The 20,993-nt window shown below is 28.5% G+C and overlaps 1 protein-coding gene across 2 annotated transcripts; it reads right to left on the reverse strand.

The window, feature by feature from the left end:
• Positions 1 to 801: 801 nt before the first annotated feature.
• LOC136077908 (uncharacterized) lies at positions 802 to 4,471 on the reverse strand. Of its 2 annotated transcripts, none has more exons than XM_065792196.1 (10): positions 4,217 to 4,471; positions 3,853 to 4,013; positions 3,465 to 3,757; positions 3,050 to 3,262; positions 2,689 to 2,928; positions 2,254 to 2,610; positions 1,831 to 2,160; positions 1,549 to 1,704; positions 1,235 to 1,429; positions 802 to 1,109 (listed from the first exon to the last, which is right to left on the reverse strand). In XM_065792196.1, exons 3-6 carry the CDS (start codon positions 3,731 to 3,733, stop codon positions 2,502 to 2,504), a joined length of 831 nt encoding a protein of 276 aa, XP_065648268.1. In that variant the 5' UTR covers positions 3,734 to 3,757; positions 3,853 to 4,013; positions 4,217 to 4,471; the 3' UTR covers positions 802 to 1,109; positions 1,235 to 1,429; positions 1,549 to 1,704; positions 1,831 to 2,160; positions 2,254 to 2,501. The 2 variants fall into 2 exon arrangements, with proteins under 2 accessions (XP_065648268.1, XP_065648267.1); XM_065792195.1 differs by having other exon boundaries at positions 802 to 1,112.
• Between the last annotated feature and the right edge of the window lie 16,522 nt (positions 4,472 to 20,993).

The following is a 20,993-nucleotide window of genomic DNA, read 5'->3' on the forward strand; positions in this document are numbered from 1 at the left end:
ACGTGGTATATATGTATGTGTTACATATCACGGCAGTTTCGTAATGGAACTTTATTCTGGGCATGCGCATTGACAAATATTTATTTGGTTAATTATTCAATAAAGATGCGGAACGCAAAAAAAAACATAAAAATCACTTTTTTTAACAACTAAATTTTAAATACTTATTGATAAAAATAGTTAATTAAATTTTTCTATTTTATTAAATATTAGGTTATACTAGTTTTCTATAAAAAAAATATATATATAAAACATTTATCCCTATTTTATAGGATCTAGAACTTTTCAGTTTTTTTAGTTAAAATTTTTTAAGGAAGTCAGTAATTATTGATAAATAAGTACTTAAATGAATTTTTTGAGAAAAGCTGAAATATTTAAGAGAAGGAGTTAAGGTATTTGGAGATTCTGACAAATTTTGAGCCGATTATTTTTTTTATATACTTTTTTCGTAAAATAAAAATATACGTTTTCCCCCTAAAACTTCCGAAAGTAACTATAGAAACTTTCTAAGATGTCCGCGAAAACTTAAGGAATAACAATCTAATAATTATAAAATGAAATATTCTTTGTTGTCTAGTATGCAAAACATTAACTATTTATTATACTAAATATTTATTATATTCGGAAATATATATATATATATATATATATATATATATATATATATATATATATATATATATATATATATATATATATATATTTATATATACACACACATATTTTTAACAATAAACATTAAAATTAAGTCGTTATGCAATTACTATCGTATATACAATTATCTATGAAACATCACAAGGCTTTTCTTTTATAAGTTTTTCTTTCTTGAGTAGTTGGACGAATTTCCAAAGCTTCTGGGGAGTTTTTGATGTAATGATTGGACAGAATACTTTGTAGTCTTTGTTTTCCTTTCATATGGCAGAAGGTGCTGTTCATACTGTTGAATTCAGCATGCATGCTTTCTAAACCTTGCTCTCCATAAATATTAAGACCTAAACCCCAATTTCTAACGAAATCAACACAATGGTTTTCTAATAAATGCATTTTTGGCGTAATGGACTCATTGGGCCATGTTTTACGAAAGTAACTCATTAATTCTCCAATGGCTCCTTCTGATTCCAAAAAAAAAATTAAATTAAAAAACGTGAAAAACTAAGTAAGAATAATTATGCAAGCAAGAGGAAATTTAATACAAGTAACTTAATACAAACAGTTTATAAATATGTATTTTTACCTAATTCTAATAATGGATTATTATTAATTATTTCACTTGAATTCATAAAGTTGTAGCATGTACCGTTATTTGGAGAACAAATTTACAAAATTTCTCACTTAAGATCTTTGCCTCGTTATGTACATCTGTATCAATAAATCCAAGATCTGTTACTATCTTAGGTATCGAATTGCAAAGATGTAGGACACTGTTTAACTAATAGATGAAAAATAAATTTTGTAATTTACAGAATTAGTACTTCTATACGTTATATATTTACAAAAATATTTATACAATTTATATTTACAAGTATGCAAAAATATGTATAGAAAAACCTTTAACATTTTATGAACATGATTCCCGATAAAGCATTTTCCGTAGTAAGCTTGTCTTTGAACATTATGACCACATAGAACTTCATCAAGGTTTTTCACAAGTGGTCCATGCGATTTTTCAAATGTTTTAGTTTTTAACTCTTCTAATTCAATAAGCTATATAAAAAACAACACTACATAAACACACACACAGAAGCATTTGCTATTACATTGATAAATGTTTCATTCACATAAAACTATAGAATATTTTATTTTATTATTTCAAATATTAACTTATTATACCTTCGCATTTTTCTTCTCCATAAAATGAATTACTCAGGGCTGAAAAATTTCATTGAGATATTCTTTATTTTCAGGAGAACGTAGAACTTGTGTTGCCATTGCTTCATGAATTAGCTTTATTTTTTCACAATATTCAGAAATAATTTTTTCTTGTTCATATATTTTCAACTGAACTTCAATATACTCATCAAAACTTTTGTCATTTACAGTTTTATTTTTTAAACACATTTTAGCTGCAATTTTTATATCTATGAGATGACAGCCATCTTCCAGCATATTAAAAAATTTAAGATAAATTCCTAATGAGATATGCAACGATGGAATGCCAACCTAGATTCATTAAATCAATAAAAACAATATTAAAATGATATAAATAAGTAAAAAATTAATATACTATAAAAATGTAATATATTATAAAAATACTTGTGTTAAAGGAATATTGAAAAGTGGTGAATCAATGACATTGTTACAATACTTTGCAAACCTTGGTATTTGACCTTTTTGAATGAATTTTTGCAAATCTGCATCAAGCATTTCCAGCGTGCGACTGGAACAATTACTTATTTGTTGAGCATATGGCTTTTTCATCTTTGCACGAGTTATATGACAAAACAAGCAAGCATGTCGACCTAATATGATAATATATTTTATACATAGCGTTTAAAAAGCCACTAAATATGATTTGTTTGTTGCACAATTTTATTATTTGCACCAGTAATTCCATATGCTGAACATAAGAACTTGTAATCACCAAAGATAAATACTCTTATTTTTTTCTCACTAAAAATAATTTTTATTAAAGTAGATTAAAATCTATTTATCCAAATACATTAAACAATTTGATAAAATAAAACCTACTTCCAACACAGTGACTGCAACTGATTAATTTGTTGTGTAAACATTGAAAGACCCACAATAAGGTTTGGTTTGTATTCTTTTGCTTCAAAAATACTAAATACATTTGTGTTTCTTCTGGCATTAGGCTTATCAACATTCACAATTTGATAACACATCTTAAAGGATCCACCACCATAATCACCACTAATTTTAATGTGAATTTCGTCATTTTTTATATTGGAATGCTGTAGCAAATTTTTCCTATTTAATTTGTAATTGAATTTAAAATAATTTTAGAAAATAAATAAACTTTTAATAAAAAAGCATATACAATGACAACATTTTTATACAGACACACATTTATGTAAAATACTATCTTTACTTTTTTAGAAGATTGAGTTTGTTTATTATATGTGATGGAAGATCTTTAATGTATCCCCAAGGAGCATTTTCAACTTCAAATGAATCACTGGAGTCTTTTAAAAGAAAGTTAAACGGAGCATTACAAACTACCCAATCCCCTCCAGACCAGGATTTAGCTACTTTTCGTTGCTTTTTGTTTGATGCACATTTTATATCTTTGGTTTTAAGCCATCTATAATAAAATTTTAAACATTTTGTTTTTTTATTTATTCACACTTTCATTTTAGTTTGATTTGGTCAAATTCAAAGTTTGTATATATAAAAATAATATATATATATATAAATATATATATATATATATATATATATATATATATATATATATATATATATATATATATATATATATATATATATATATGAAGTTAATTTACCTTGCAAGTATCTTCATGTTTGAATATGTAATTCCCATATGAGCTTTCATACTTATCATTTCTTCAGCACTTATAACTGATAAAGGTATGTCTGACATCTTCAATATTTTAACTTGATCTTTTACTTTGAATGAATTTAAAATAGCAGAGGTTTGCTGAATTTTTGTTGTGCTGGGCATACCAGAGGCCACATTTAAAGAATTTAAAACAGCTTGATGTCTTTTTTTAATTGTCCTTTTACTAACATCTAAGCCCTCTTTGTATGCCATCAAGTTGGAAGTAAAGTACAAAGGCTAGAAAGAAAAGTGAAATCAAATTATATTTTATTAATTACAACAAAACATAATACAGTTTATTTTATTTTGCTATATATTAAAAATATGCCTACCCTAGGTCCTAGGTTTATTATCAATGTTGATGTTTATATAAAATGAATTTTCGATTCTTTCAGAATATTTACACACATCAACTGAGTCTTTCCTTATATATTCTCCACATATTCTGCAAATGAGACTTAACTTGGTTAAATGGTCCATGTTTATAAAATATCTAAATATAACATTGTGTAAGATAAATTAAAAATTAGCCCCCAAAAAAAAAAAAATCGGTCTCTACAATTAAGTTTAAAGGAAGTACAATAAACTGATGAAAATAAAAATAATTACTTTCAGATACAGAAAATTCGTTTTATTATAACATAGATCATCTATTAGATGCTTAAAAAATATGAAATTTTAAGAACAATTTTTTACCGTTTAATTTAAAAGTTTTCCTTGAAAATCCTATTTGCAACACCAAAATTTATAAAACAAGGTTTTATCAGTTATCTCTGAATTAAATCGCTTCGGTTAAGAAAAATTTTGAAATATCAAACATAAATAAAATCAAGTTGGAGTAGCTGAGCTTCAGAAAGAAATAATTGAAATAACCTAAAATTTTCTTTAGTTTTACAAGTGTTGACTGCGCATGCTCAGAATAAAGTTCCAATAAGTATCAATTTGAAACTGCCGTGATATATACCTTGTTATTAATATTATTTTTTTTATCGATTTGTATTAAAAGAAAAGTTACATTTATTTATTTATTCAAATTTAAAAAAATTCCTTACAGTTGTTTAATTTGATTATTGTAGTTTTTAGCTTTTTTTTCAGAAAGTGTTCGTTGTTTAAGTTTAATAGTGATTCGTTTCTGGAAACTAATTTGTTAAATAAATAGAGACCACGATATGTGATTGAGAATTTTGAGAGTCTTGTTGTTTCAAAAGGTATCTTAAATTTGCCTGTTGCTCTTGTATTGTATTTATTTATATTGTTTTTAAAAAAGTGTGCTGTAAAGTGTTCTGGAACCAGACTTAGTTTATATTTAAACATGAAAAGTATATTTTGAAATATATTTTGAAAAATATTTATTTGAAATATATTTAGTGCGTTCATTTGTTCCAGTAGGGGTTGAGCATGAGTAAATTTGTTTTTGTTGTATACTAGTCTTGAAGCGTGTTTTTGACGTAAGTAAAGTGAATGTAATTTAGATTTGTGGGTACTGCCCCATTGTGTTTATGTAGTTTATGTGGGGTTTCCAGGAGATGTGTTCATCAATTAGAACTCCTAAAAACTTTGTATTCAGAGCTCTTTTGATGGTTACATTTTCTATATTAATTGTTGGTAGGTTCAGGGGTATTTTTTTAATTTGTTGATATGAGTGAAATAGTATATACTTAGTTTTTTCTATATTGAGTGACAGTTTATTTGATTTAAACCATATATTAACTTTTTTTAATTCAGCATTTGTTTTTTCATAGAGGTCTTCGATTGTCTTTGATGAGTAAAATAAGTTTGTATCGTCGGCAAACATTATAGTTTTAAAGATATTAGAGGCGTTTAAAAAATCGTTAATATAAATAAGAAACAAAAGAGGAGCAAGAATGGAACCTTAGGGTACACCAAATTTTGTTTTTAGTAAATTTGCTTTTTCTATCTATAATAACACACTGTTGTCTGTTAATAAGGTAGTTTTTAAACCAATTTAAAGCTTGATTTTTTATACCAAAGTTTTTCATTTTTGTTAGTAAAATCTCATGGTTGACGGTGTCAAATGCCTTTGACAAATCAATAAAGATCCCTGATGTGATTTTTTTTTTTAAATGATCTACCTATCCTATTTGAGAGGTCAAGGATTGCATGCTCAGTTGAGTGTAGCTTTTGAAAACCATATTGACCTTTATTGATAATTTTGTTAGTTTTTAAATATTCCTTTATTATAGATTATTCGTTCTAGAAGTTTTGAGAATACCGAAAGGATAGAGATTGGTCTATAATTGTTTAAAGAATTGGTTTCTCCTGATTTATAGATTGGTATGATTTCAGAGATTTTTAGTTTATCAGGTACAATACCTGTTGAAACTGATGAATTCAATACTTGGTAAATTGGATTACGTAAATACTTGGTAAATTGGATCTCCTCAAAAACATCTGACACTACTTTGCATGAGATATCATCAATTTCAGGGGACTTAATTTTAAGTGATTTTATAGCTAGTTTGTCTTGATTTATTGATACATTGAAATTTAAAGAGCAGTGTGAGCCTGTTAAGTAACTTTTAAATGTATTATTTGGGCATTGAATTTTCGATGCAAGATCAGTCCCAATGTTGGCAAAGTATTTGTTAAATTTATTGGAAATATCTTGCTGTTTGATTCACTTTCATTAATTATTACTCTAGAAGGCATTTTGTTAACATTAAATTTTCTTTTACCAATTATTTCCTTCATAATGTCCCATGTCTTTTTTAAGTCACCATTAAATTTTTGTATATGATTAAAATAATATGAACTTTTGTGTTATTTTTAATTTTTTCAAATAGGTTTTTGTATTGCTTGTAGAGGGATAGGTTCGTTTCCCTTCTATTTTTTAAGTATTTTACGTATAGTTTTTTGTTTTGTTTTGAGGATTTTCTCATTTCTTTTGTTATCGATGGACAATTTAAATATTTTGCTTTTATTTCTTTTTCTTGAATTGGAAACTTTTATTATATTATAGGATAAATAAATTTATAAATTTATGTACGCAGAGTTTGTGTTTCCTTGGTCACATTCTTGGTAGACCTTTTGCCAATTTGTTGCCGATAGCAAGTCCTTAAATTTTTGAGTAGACGTTTCATCGATAATTCTTTTATAACATAAGATATTTGAATTATTAATTTTTGTGGAATTTTGTGACAAAGAGAAGTATATTGGAAAGTGATCTGAAATATCTGTTTTTATTATTCCTGATTTTAGAGAAGGATCTTGTATTGAGTTTGTTAAAATATTGTCAACAGCAGTAATAGATTTGAAAGTTACCCTGGTAGGTTTGTTGATAATGTGGAAGATATTAAGTTGAAACATGTCGTCAAAGAAATTTTTAGTAGTAGCATGTTTGTTGTACATTAAAATATTTATGTTTATATCTCCAATTATGAATAACTTTTTCTGTTCTTTATTTTTTGTAATTATATGTTTCATATAATTTGAAAATTTACAAGTATCACCATCAGGTGGTCTGTAGCACGTAGAAAGTTCTTTGAGGCAGTGTTAATAACTTCCATTGAGGCAATTAGAAAGTTCTTTGAGGCAGTGTTAATAACTTCCATTGTGAAGACCTCACTATCGCCATCAGAGTTTGAAAGATCAGTTCTTATCTTAATGTTTAGATCATTCCGTATATAATTCACAATTCCTCCTCCTCTTTTGTAAACTGATCTATCTTAAAAAAATAATTTATAATTTGGAATTTGGAGGTCAGAGTTAGTTTCTGCTGCTTCGTCAGAGCACCAAGTCTCTGTAAGGCAGATCATACTGAAAGTATGTTTGCATTCAAGGAGAAAGTTTTTTAATTTGTCTATATTAATAAGTAAACTTCTGATGTTTATGTGTTTATTACCGTAAAGTTATTTATAGTGGTTTTTAGTTCAAATTAAAATTTTGTATATCAAAATATTCAGAATCAGAGTATTTTTCATTTAAAAAGCTAGTCGTCATAATGATCATGCGGTAAAGATTTATTAGCAATTTCAAAGATATTCAAACGCAGCGTCTCAAAGCCTATTGTTTCATAAGCCATAATATTTTTTAGAAAATAAAAACTTATCAGAAAATGCACTCGCTTAAAACAGCTGTTTATTTTTAAAATCTCTGCAATAAATTTTATCAAATTTAATAATGGCGTACTTGCCAGCTTTACGAAGTCGTTTAACTTCCTCCAACAGTTTCTGTCGATGTTCTATTGTTTCTTTCGCGTAGTCTTCGTTTATATATAGGCCAGTCTCTCTTAATTTTATTGCGTTGTTGAGAACTTTAGTTTTATCTGAATAATTCAGCAGTTTGAAGAATATTGTCCTTGGTAACTTATCATTTCTTGCATTTCCAATACGATGGGCTCTTTCAATTTTGTCAGATATGTTAAGTTTGTTTTTAATTATTTCTTTTATCGAGTTTCGACAATCATCCCAGCTTTCGCCTTCTTTTTCCTTTACACCATCGACCCTTAAATTGTTTCTGCGTGAGCGGCTCTCCAAGTCCACTGTTTTTTTTACTAGAAAGTTCATACCCCAAATTTGTTGTAATTTTTTCCAATTTTTTATTTATACTTTCTTCTTGAAAGTTTAAGCTCTCTTTAATTTCGTAAATTTCTCTTTCAATGATGCCATCTTTGGCATTGCTTTCTTTTGCTTCATATTCAAGTTTGTCGAGTCGTTCTGCGAGAATTTTTAAGTTTCCACTTATTATTAATATAAAGTTTTGTTCTTGTTCTTTTATTAATTTGCTTGTTTCTGATAGTATAAAAGTTTTTTGTTCTTCAAGCTTTGACACGTCCGTTCACAAACACGTCCGTTCACGAATAAAATCACTTTTTTTTTAGCACTATCTTGTCGGAATTTTAATTTTAGATCTGATAGTATAGGTACGTGCGTATCTGCTAAATTTCGGCACCGATTTTAAAAATAAAATCTGTGACCATTTTTTCACCGCGTGCTCGAAGTAGGTGTCAAAAGGATGGATTTTTCTCGTCTTTTTTTTAGAATTTTATATTGACTTTGATAATATTTTAAAAGTAGAGTGTTGTAAGTTTATTGCAATTTGTTTTTTTTTTTTGCAGTTACTAACGTTTTTAGTGATTTAATTGCTACTGAAAACTTAGATCCTGTTCTGGAGGTGCATTAACATTGAAAGCATGATGGTTTTTTTTTTTAACTTTTTTCTGCTAAATTTCATTAAAAAATAATCACACGTTCATACTCTATTTTTGCACGCAGTAAAGGTACCAAATATTCTTCTGTTGTTGAGGTTGTGGGGGAGGGGGGATTCACGATTATGAGCATTTTGTATATTTGAACTTTTTTATTCATTAAAAAGTTGTTTTTTTAGAAGAATGAAACTTTATTAAAAATATTGGTGATTTTTTAAAGTATTCAAAACATGGTTTACACACACAAAAAACTATGCTATATATTTATTCTATATATTAACAAGATTCAAGCGATTTTTTTTTTCTGTTGCATGTAATATAGCTTTTTCAAAAAAAAAGTTTAATAATGATTAAAGCTGATTCAATAAAATAATTGTTATGATTATTAAAAAAATTTTTTAGAGCTTTATGGGACCTAAAAAGAATCATCTATTTTATGGTGAAGCCAAAAGTTATTTAGCTTGTAACTTTACAATGCCAACTCGTTTAAATATTGATTGTAGAAATGGACTTATATTGAATACATTCATATCCAACAATGAATCATTTAAAACAACTGTTGAAATAGTCAATAAACATTTTAATTTCAAAATATGTAGAAGTCAGATTGTGCAACTAGTAAATAGATCCAAATGCTATGCACGTAATTTTTCAAGGGATTCTAAACAAATTAATAATATCTGCAACGTGCTCTTTGCATGCCAAAATTTTTGGCATCTGCAATGCCACAACCATTGCATTCAACCACAAGCTCAAGTAACATTGTTTCGTGTTCTTCTGTTTTATGTTCTCAAAACATCAGTGCTTTATTTGTATCAAATAGTAATCACTTAACTCCTTCTTTATCTGGTCCCACTTTAATAAGCTCTTCTCATGAACCACTTCTACCCAGGCTGATCAGTTAAGTCCTAGGACAAAAGTTTTGCAAAAGAGGTTAACTATTTTGGCAAATGAAATGGCAAATAAAAAACAAAAACATAAAGAAGATCTAAAAGAGTTAAAAGAAAAGGCAAAGGCCCTGCGATACCAATTAAAATATCTAAATCAGGTTATTGCTCGCATAGAAAAGACAATCCTTAATCTTTGAAAAAAATAAAAGAAAAAGTATTTGAATTTACAGTTAAAGAAACTTCAAAATCACATTTTTATTTTAAAACAATAGTTGAAATTTACCCAAAGCAACTTATCTTATCAAAAGTTGCTTTGGGTAAATTTTGCTGACAAAAATTCTGAAATTCTAGTACTGCAAAATGACATACTGATTTTATAGGAAAAAGTGGAGCAAATGCAACAAATCAAACAAAACACCAAAAATGAAAAATACTACTCAGCAGATATTAGAGCACTTATATATGACATGCTTGTGTGCCAAGTTCCTACACATAGTGTTCCAACTCTGATCAGTAAAATTGGAGAACACACTGGCCATCAATTTAGTCACATTCCGCATCGCACAACTGTGGAAAAAATGATGCATGAGCTAGGTGTAATATCAGACTTACTGACCGCTGAAATAGCTTTCTCAACAAAAAATCTGACACTTGGTTTTGATGCAGCAACACAGGAGGGTGTTCATGTAAATGTTGTGCACTTAACAACAGAGTCAGTATGTATAGTTGTAGCTATTAATCAACTTCCTGGAGGTACAGCTTACGACTATCAGAGTCGCATTACAAAATTTGTTGATAACCTTGCCAAGTTATATAGTGACTTTTACCAGCTACAACTCACTGAAGTGCGAAGTACTATTATTGGAAACATAACTAACACAATGAGTGACAGCGTAGCAACAAACTATGCGACAGTTACTAAGTTAAACCTTTTTTTGGCAGAAATCATTAAATGAACTAAATTGTCACCTTCACCGCTTGGACACAATGACCAGTTCGTGCAAGTCTTCACTCAAAGCATTAGAGACCTCTAAAGGAAAACTTTTTGGAAGAGACTGCATTGCAGCAAATATTGTTTTACAGCTAAACAAACTTCGCTACAAGGAACATGCAAAAGGTACATGTATAATCTTAATCCCACCAAAAGGTTTTATAAAGGATATAAAACCCTTTGGTAACCCAAAGGGTTTTATATCCTTTTTGGACCAACACAAGCTGCCCAGAGGACTGCTACCACGCTACAGAGAGAAGAAACTACACATTCTTTTTCACACATGTGGTATTTTGGTTCATCACTATGAAATATTGAAGACATTTTTGTTTTCTGGCTTAGCGTTATGTGGAGGTCTGACATATAGTTTGTTTCAAGATTTTACATCCGGAACAGGTGAATCTTTTATATAATTGTTTCCATTCTTGAACACATTTAGACCTTAAATTGATAGGAAGGGGTGCAATATTAAAGGCTATGGGATAAACCTTTAAAACCAATAGTAATGATACTTGCAGCAATAGTTAGGAGATTGTCGATTATTAGAGACTAATACTATGTGTTGTGTTCATAATATATTCTTCTTAAGACCGGCACTGATATATAAGATAGGGCCGTATATATATATATATATACATGTATAATAATATGACACATGTCCCTAATAGACAAACTATATATATAAATGTCAAGAAATCAAATTAACTCATAAATCTTCATAATCGAGTGGTATTTTATTCTTTATTCTTCGTCCACGACTCGATAATCGAATTGTTTGATCTTCTTTTGTATTTTCAACTAAATTGTTCTCTTTAATTATTTTATTATTCTCGCTCTCCAATTCCAATGACGTTGTACCACTATTGCATTCTTCAAACGAAAGAGTAGTTTGTCCTCTGTGCATTATAGCCACCTTAGCCCGAGTCAGGCATGGAGCAGATATAGCGTAAACTTTTCTAAGTTGAATCTGATTTCGACGAAGGATATGTCCATTGTAATTTAATTTTACTTCATATGATCTAGGGGCAACGTATTTCATTATTTTAACTCTAAGACTCCATTCATGAGTTATTTCGTTTTGAATTGCAACAATTTGGCTTTGTCTATAGACGTATGGTTCAAAAACACCAATATTTTTATCATAGTATTTTTTAGATTGAACTCTCTCTTTGACTATATCTCTTGCAAATTTTGACTGTTCTTTATTTCGAGATTAAAACCTGGGTAAGTTATCTCTTAGTTGACGCCCATGTAATAGTTCCGCTGGAGATAAACCACATTTTGTTGGAGTATTATGTAAAATTAAGATACCTTTATAAATGTCCTCATTTGACATATAAAATTTCTTTATCAACAGTTTTACTGATTTTACAGTTGCCTCTGCTAAACCATTCGATTGTGCATAGTGTGGACTACTTGTTATGTGCTTAAATTGCCATTGTTGAGAGAATTGACGAAACACTTTCGAACTATATTGTGTACCATTATCTGACACCAACTCCTTAGGGATACCATTTCTAGAAAAAGATTCTTTGCATGCTTGTATAACATTTTCTGATCCAGTACTTGAAAGCAGAAACACCTTAGTCCACAAGCTATAATAATCGGCAATAATTAAATAGTTTTTATTAGCCCACTGAAACAAATCAGTTCCAAGTTTTTGCCATGGTCGTGTTGGGACATCAGGAATTAGGAGAGGTTCTTTCGGCTTTGATGGGAAATACTTCATACATGCCTCACATTTTCGAACTAACTGTTCAATTTGGTTATTTAAACCTGGTCAAAAAACACTCTGACGTGCACGACGTTTGCATTTCTCCATTTCCAAGTGACCTTCATGCAATTTTGAAAGAATTTCTCTTCGCATACTAACTGGGATTATTATTCTATTTTGATATAATAAGAGTCCATCAATTTTAACTATTTCATCTTTAATATCCCAGTAAGGTTGGAGATTCGCCGAACAGTATTTTTTGGAATTTGGCCATCCAGAAATGATACTTTCTTGCAATTGGTTTAAAAGTTCATCTTCTGCAGTTTTATGCTTAATTTCTTCTAAACGACTCTCTGTAGCAGTCATACTTTTTATTATTGAATTTACATACACATTAAGATCATTTTCTGCAATCTCATCTTCTTTTGTAGGATTAGATACAGGTGCACGAGACATCTGATGCATCTGCATCAGTAATAGATTTGCCCGCAACATGTTCTACAGTAAATGAAAATCTTAATAACTTCATCCTTAAACGTTGAATTCTTGGAGACATCAATAAGTGAGCGATAATTTAATATTGGAATTAATGGTTTGTGATCTGTTTCTAATATAAATTTTTGCAAACCATACAAATATTTTAAGACGTGATATTTGTTGGTTTTGGAAAATTTTTTATTGCCTCAACTTTTTTGGTCAATGGTTTTACTCCTTCTGCTAAAATTTTATGACCTAAAAACTTCACTTCTGTTTGATTAAATAAACATTTCTCTACATTCAGGGTAACTTTTTCAGCAAATCTATTTAACAATGCTACAAGGTTTTCGTTATATTCCATTTCTGTATTTCCAAAAACTAAAAAATCATCCATACTTTTAACCACTCCTTTTAGACTATCAATAAATTTATCCATTTTTTTACTAAAAATTTCAGGGAGTGACGTTAATCCAAATGGACCCCTCGTTGGGCAGAATCGCCCAAAAGGTGTCGTAAATGCACATTTTAACTGACTTTCAATATCCATTGGTAAATGCCAATAAACTGAGTTAGCATCTAATTTTGCCATATATTTACATCTATTTCCAAGTTGGGCCAATGAATCGTCTACACTTGGCAGCTCATAGAACTCACGCTAGGTGTCTTTGTTTAATTGTGTTAAATCAATACAGATACGAAGTAGTCCATTTGGTTTTTTCACAATTACTATTGGATAACACCAGTCTGTAGGTTGATCTACTATTTTGATAACACCCATCTCTTTCATACGCTCTAGCTCTAGCTTCAACGGTTCTAGTAGTGGGAACGCTACTCGTCGTGGCGCTCCAATGCGGTATGTTTTTGTATTTTCTTGTATTGTTATATGTACAGGGTCACCTTTAAAAGTTCCTAACCCTTTGAATACTGAAGGAAACTGTTCTACAATGTTACTTTTTGATTTTGAAATCATAGCACACATGAATCGTTCATGAATATCTACTTTAACTAGGTTAAACTTTTGTAAGGCAGGTATTCCTAATAAAGCAGTTTGCACATTTTCACAAACATATATAGTAATTAATTTACTGTTCTGACCGTTTATAGAGAATGATTTTTTAAAAGTATCCAAGACAATTGAGTTGCTTATAATCAGGACCAAATAGTCGTTTATTAGTAGTGTATAAATGTTCAATTTTAATTCCAAACTTTTTTAAATGTTTAGTTCCTGTAACTGTGACTTCAGCGCCTGTGTCAATTTTAAATGTTGTTTTTCCATATTTTACTTTTAATTGAATTTCCCAAGGTCTGTTTACACAATCTGCTCCAACTCTTCCTAAAAATAACGCACCTAGATGCTGCATACTTGATGAATTTTTACTATCGTTCTGTTGATCAACATCTCTATCAGGAATATTTGGATTTGCTTTTAGGCAAACTGAACTATTTGAAAAGTGATTCATAATGCTACTATCTCTGCACTTTTTACCCCATGCTGGACATGATCCCTAAATAAATGGATGCTTTTTTAAACAGAATTTACATACAAATGAATTAAATTTAAAATCTCTATTATCACTATTCTGTGTGGGTGAATTAAATTTATTTTTACTGTGCAATTGTTTTCCAATACGATTTACACTTTCACTTTTATTATTTCGCAACTCAGATAAACCATCTCGTGCTTTTTCTGAAGAACGACAAATTTCTACTGCTTTAACTAGTGTCAAAGTCTTTTCAGAAAGTAATTTCTCACGTACTTTGTCACACCGTATTCCATATACAATTTTATCTCTTATTAAACTGCCAAAACAAACTTCAGTATTACAAAAATTGCAATTTTTACTTAATAATTTAACCTCGGTTAAGAAATCATCAAAGCATTCACCATCTTCTTGACAACGTTCAAAATATTTATGTCTTTCTAAAGTCTCATTAATAATACCTTGAGCAAACACTTCCATTTTCTCCAATATAATAGGTGGATCTGTTTTTTCATTTTCGGTTAGGTTTAATGATTCGTAAATGTTTCGAGTTTCTGAAGAAAACGTATACCTTAACATAGAAGCTTGATACGCAAGTGTTTTTTTCTGTAAATCCGACAACAAAACATAATCCTGCCATTTATCAATCCAGGAGCAAAATGCAGCATACCTATCTACAACTAAATCTAACATTGGAGGAGAAACACCAACTTTACCACTTTCTGCCATCTTTTATAAATAGATTCTTAAGATTAAACAAGGTAATTAGAAAATGCTATAAAACTTTATTTTCGCACGTTTATTTACATACTTGCAGCTCCATGTTGTGTTCATAATATGTTCTCCTTCAGACCGGCACCGATATATAAGATAGGGCCGTATATATATATATACATGTATAATTATATGACACACTATGGTTTGTTTATAAATTTTTTGTTTCAGGTTTCCGTGAATTATTTGCCCTAGCTTTAATTGGAAAGCTACTAACTGGTCCTTGGATGACAAAGTTTTATATCACACCAGGTCAGGGACTTGACTTCATATCTGGCATTCAGATAGTCAAAAATGTTCGGAACACTCTTATTGAAAACAGCAAGGATCCTCTAAATCTAATTAAACAAAAAACTGTTTTTTTTGGAAATATTATTAAAGATCCTAATTTTGATTCAATATTCAGCTTTTGCCCAGTATCTGATGAAGTGAGTAAAACATTAGCTGAATGTCTGAAAGCTGTTGTTAGTGTCATTGACAGGCAGTACAAGCGTCAGTTCAACATGAGTTCTAATAATCAAATTATGAACCAGACTAAATCAGCAAGACTTCACAACATTGACTCAGAAGAACTTATGAGTTTGTTTAGTGCTGCAAAGCAACTAAACATACTCATAAGCCACGCTTTGTTTTCTTTCAAAACTTCGTTCTTGTAAAAATAAAACAACTACTCTACTCTCCAAAAAGCCTACTGATATTCAAAATAAATTAATATTATGGGCTATTTCTAATGCCAGAAAAACTCGATTTGCAAATGCACAATGTCATAAAGAAATGATGTCAGAACTTATAAAGCGTATGGCTGACAAAGTTCAAAATAAAAAGGACAAAGAACAGAGAAAAATAGAAATAATTTTAAAAAATTGTATGCCTAATCAGATAAAAGAAAAATTTCCTGACTTAGAAAATAATGAGGCTTCTAATATTGACGAAATTCTTATTGGAGCTGCTATTGGAAGATGTATTTGCCACTTGAGATTTGATAAAGCCTCTAACAGCCAAGATGTATATTTTGGCAGACTTCTTAGCATTAAAAAGAAGAACAGTGGTATATTCATAGTTTCTTATTGGAAACCAAATAAAAATGAGGATGTTGATGCTGTCGAGTATGAAATGAGCAAATACCAACTATCTGCAGACATCATCAGTGGTAATATGGTAACATCATAAAAAAATGATGTGCAAATTGATTATAATAAGGTATGTGTTATTGTAAATCATAATATGGTTTATATACTTGCATTAATAGTTTTCATTTACAGACATGAGGTAAGTGTATTGGTTAGCAATATTTTTTCAATGCCTAATGTGTATATTAAGCCCCCTCACCCTCTTTTTTTTGCTGTTGTTGATAAGATAATGAAAAGATTTATAATTCTTTCATTGATTATTTTTATGTATCAGATCTTATTATTGAGCCAATAACCTGGCTTTTGATATGCTGTTTCAACTTAGAAAGATGACTTTTTGCATGCATGGACACTAAGATGTTAGTGTTAAGTAGTTTAAATCAATCAGTATAGAAATCAGTTTTTTTGATTAATTTTTTTATACATTATATCTTTTTTTTTTCAGGCAACAAATCAAAGAATTTTTGAGTAATAACAATGGTACGGTGGGGAAAACAGGCCTTGTTTTTTCCCTAAAACTATTGCTATTACATAAATCACATCCTTTCCCGACTTTTTCCTCAAGTCATATTTTTCGCTTGCAAAAAATAGATAATTAAAGAGATTATTATTTTCTTACAGTTCACTGTTTACCTTCTAGAAGGCTATGTACACATATAATAACGCAACAAATGGACTACGCGTTTTAATATATAAGCCTATATATGTAAAGTGTTATATATTAAGTATTAGATAAATTTATGAATAAAGTTTTTAATCATATAGAAATTGATTTATCTTATTATTATTATTATTATTATTATTTTATCTTATTATTATTATAATTTTTTCAATTCGTTAATTAAAATAATTCTTTTATTTAAGGTGGTAGACCACTATTAAAAATCAAAAAAATCATTTTTTCAATTTTAAAGTTTTTAAGTAATATAATTATCGTAGATTAGGAATTTCATATTAGTTTTATATAAAAATAAAGCTAACCCTATCAAAAATCAGTTTTTAATAATGCGGTTTAGGCATTTTCATAAATTTGTCCGTAGCAACGGATTGTTTATTCCGTTGCTATGTAGCTAAAAAGTAGCACAAAATACCATAAAAATTAGGACAAAAAACTTCATTTAATAATAAACAAAACTACTTTTGTTTATTATTAAATGCTTTTGGTGCAGTGTATTACATGGTTTTTAACCGATTTCTTCAGTAAATGTCTAATTACTTTACAACAACCACAACTTTCTTCGGCTAATTTTCTGTCTTCTATACTTTGGTTAAATAATAACTAAAATAATGGGAAATAAAGATAAAAGAAATAAAATAAGGTATAGCAAGAAACGTAGACTCTTCAGAGGAAACCAACATAAATCATCAAACGTTGTAGCTGAAGAAAATCTATCTAATTTAGAAGAATTACAATTCAAATGTAGCTCTGCAAAAAAAATTAAGATATTGTCATCCTGTTGCAGTAGTAAATCTTCCGTCGATATTGTAAATAATGATTTTGTAAATAAAAATAATCTTTCTGCTAATGATGATCAGTCCAATGACTGCTATATTTTTATGAACACTAACATTATTCATTAACTAGAATTACTAGACGCAGTCTCTTTATTAAAACCCAATAAAAGTTTAGGATTTGATGATATAAGTAGTAATGTCATTATCAAATCAATAAAACAAATTACAATTCCATTACTACATATTTTTAATTTATCTCTAAAACAAGGCGTTTTTCCAGATAACCTAAAAATTGCAAAAGTCATTCCAGTGTTAAAATCAGGTGATCCTTCCGATGTTACGAATTATAGACCAATCTCAATTCTTTCTTGTTTTTCTAAAATATTAGAGCGGGTTATGTATAATAGACTATATTCCTTTTTAAATGTTAATAATATTCTTTTTCATAAACAGTTTGGATTTAAATCTGGTCATTCAACTGATCATGCAATCACTCACCTTGTTCATGATATATTTAAAGGGTTTGATGATGACAAGTATACCCTAGGTGTATTTATCGATTTAAGTAAAGCTTTTGACACTGTCAATCATCAAATCCTTCTATCCAAACTGAAAAGTTATGGTATAATAAATACTAATTTGTCCTGGTTTGATAGTTACTTGTCTAATAGAAAGCAGTTTATTTCATATGATAGCGGAAAAACGGAATATAAGTCAATCACCTGTGGTGTGCCTCAAGGATCAATTTTAGGACCACTTTTATTTCTCGTTTATATTAACGACTTATATAAATTTTCTAACATTTTAAACTTAATTTTGTTTGCAGATGATACAAACTTGTTTTATTCTAGTAAAGATATCAGTAAATTATTTCAAACAGTAAACAAAGAACTTGAAAAATTAACCCAATGGTTCAAATCAAACAAACTATCTTTGAACATCAATAAATCCAAATACACTTTGTTCCATCGTCTTCATAAAAAACAAGATATTCCATTAAAACTTCCTGATCTTTTTATTGATAACGCATTATTAAAAAGAGAGCAATCAATAAAATTTTTAGGTGTGGTTCTGGATGAAAATTTAACCTGGAGGGACCACATAGGTCTAATTGAAAATAAAATATCAAAAAATATAGGTGTTTTGTATAAAGCCAAGCAGTTTTTAAATCTATCTTGTTTAAAAAACTTATATTTTTCTTTAATTCATTGCTACTTAAATTATGCAAACGTTGCTTGGTGCAGCACAAACGCAACAAAAGTAAAAAAACTGTTTAGTAAACAAAAACAGGCTATAAGGATAATTACAAACGTAGACCGTTTCTCTCACACTCAAACATTATTTAATAAACTTAATATTCTAAATGTATATAAACTAAACCTTTACCATATTCTTATCTTCATGTTTAAACTTGATAAAAAAATATCACCAATGTTATTTAATTCACTTTTTGAAAAAATAAACCACATATACCCTACCAGATTTTCAAAAAACAATTACATTCAATCCAAAACACATTATTCAGCAACCAAATTCTCAATTGCTAACCGAGGTCCTAAGCTGTGGAATACAATATTAAATAATGAGCTGAAATCTAATTATTCTTTAAACCAGTTTAAAACAAAACTTAAGCAATTACTGATGATACATGAAAATGAATTAAAGTTCTTCTAAAAAGCTTTTTAAACTAGCAAACAAAAACAAAAATTAACCTACTAATTACTCTTTAATATTATATTTTATATTCTAAACAATAGTCTGCTATTGTAAATGTATTTCTTATCTTATAAGTTTTGAATTTACAAACGATTTTTTTAAGTTTTATTATTTGAAATACTAATTACTAAAAATGTTGTAAAATTTTATAATTTCAATTTTTATTAAAAAAAGTTATTGTAAATTCTTTTTGTAATATTAATACTTATATATCATCTTATTTTACTAATTAGTTCTTAAATATAAATACTCTTTGAATTACTAAATATTTTAAACGTTATATATTTTATTTTTTGCATTTTGTTAAAACATTTTATTTGATGAATATGCATTTTTTTAGGGGGGGCTTAATGATAAGATGAAATTTGTCTTCTTTAAGCCCCAGTCATGTAAATATTTGTTTTTATAAATTACGAGTGTAAATTATTTTCAATCGGCAAATACAATACTAAAAAAAAAAAAAAAAAAAAAAAAAAAAAAAAACATTTTAGAAGAAATAATTACTGCCATAGGCTGCTGTCCAAAATGTTCTGCAAATGTTTATTTTAACCATGACGCTAAACTTTAGGTTTAAAAAAGTATAATTTAGAATATTTGGCAAGATGCACATAAAATAAATATACAGTGTGATAAAAGGTTTATCACACTGTATATTTATTTTATGTGCATCTTGCCAATGGGAGCAAAAGTTTTATTCTAGTAAAACTATAAGCAAACCAGTAAAAGCCGGTCCGAAAACTTTTGATGTTAATTTATAAATAATATTAGCTTTTCGAGAAATAGGTAAAGGATACTCTAGTTTTTTTAATTTTTTAATTTAATTTAAAAACTTTATTTTTTGTTGATGGTTACAATAGTTTTAACAAGAATAAACTAATTAAAATCAACACATTTAACAATTCGCGACGTTAGAATTATCTTGTTCTATCTCCACATTTTTGAGTTTTGAGATAAAACGATTTGAAAAATAAAGATTTTAGGAGACGGCATACAAAATTTTTTTTATAATTTATGTTTTCTCAGCAACTTTTTTATTTATTTCTTAGATTTCAATACAGTAGAAAAACATTATTCTGAGGTACACAACACTATCAATAACTCAATTTTTTCAAAAAGTGGAGATAGAACAAGATAACTCTAACGTCGCGAATTATAGACAATACACACTCACATGAAAATCGTTAAAAACAATAAATAATAAATAAACCTAAAAAAATAAAATAAATAAAATGACTATATATATGTCCACATATATATAGTCAATTTTCGATTAATCTTTTAAAAAGTATTTAAAAACAAAAAACAAACTACAATTTACAAAATTATAATATAAATTACATTAATACAAATAACATTAAATAGTATTTAAAAGTTTTGTGGTTTAATGAATATGCCTGTCCTATGAACAAATCTTCTTTTAACTCGTTAAACGAAGAAATTGCCAACTCTTACAATTACATTGCCGAAGCGAGCATGAATGATGCAGCTAAAGATGTACGAATAATAAGTTTTAAAAAAAATTATGATGATCATATTGTAATCGACAAGGACATTTTAGGGGACGGAGCTTGGTAAAAGAGAGGATACTCATCACTCAATGGATTAGTTACTATAATTAGCAAAACAAATGGAAAATGTATAGATTATCGCATACTTTCTAAGAAGTGCAAATCTTGTG

The sequence above is a fragment of the Hydra vulgaris genome, chromosome 03, assembly GCF_038396675.1.
Source record: "Hydra vulgaris chromosome 03, alternate assembly HydraT2T_AEP".
In the NCBI taxonomy this organism is placed as follows: domain Eukaryota; kingdom Metazoa; phylum Cnidaria; class Hydrozoa; order Anthoathecata; family Hydridae; genus Hydra; species Hydra vulgaris.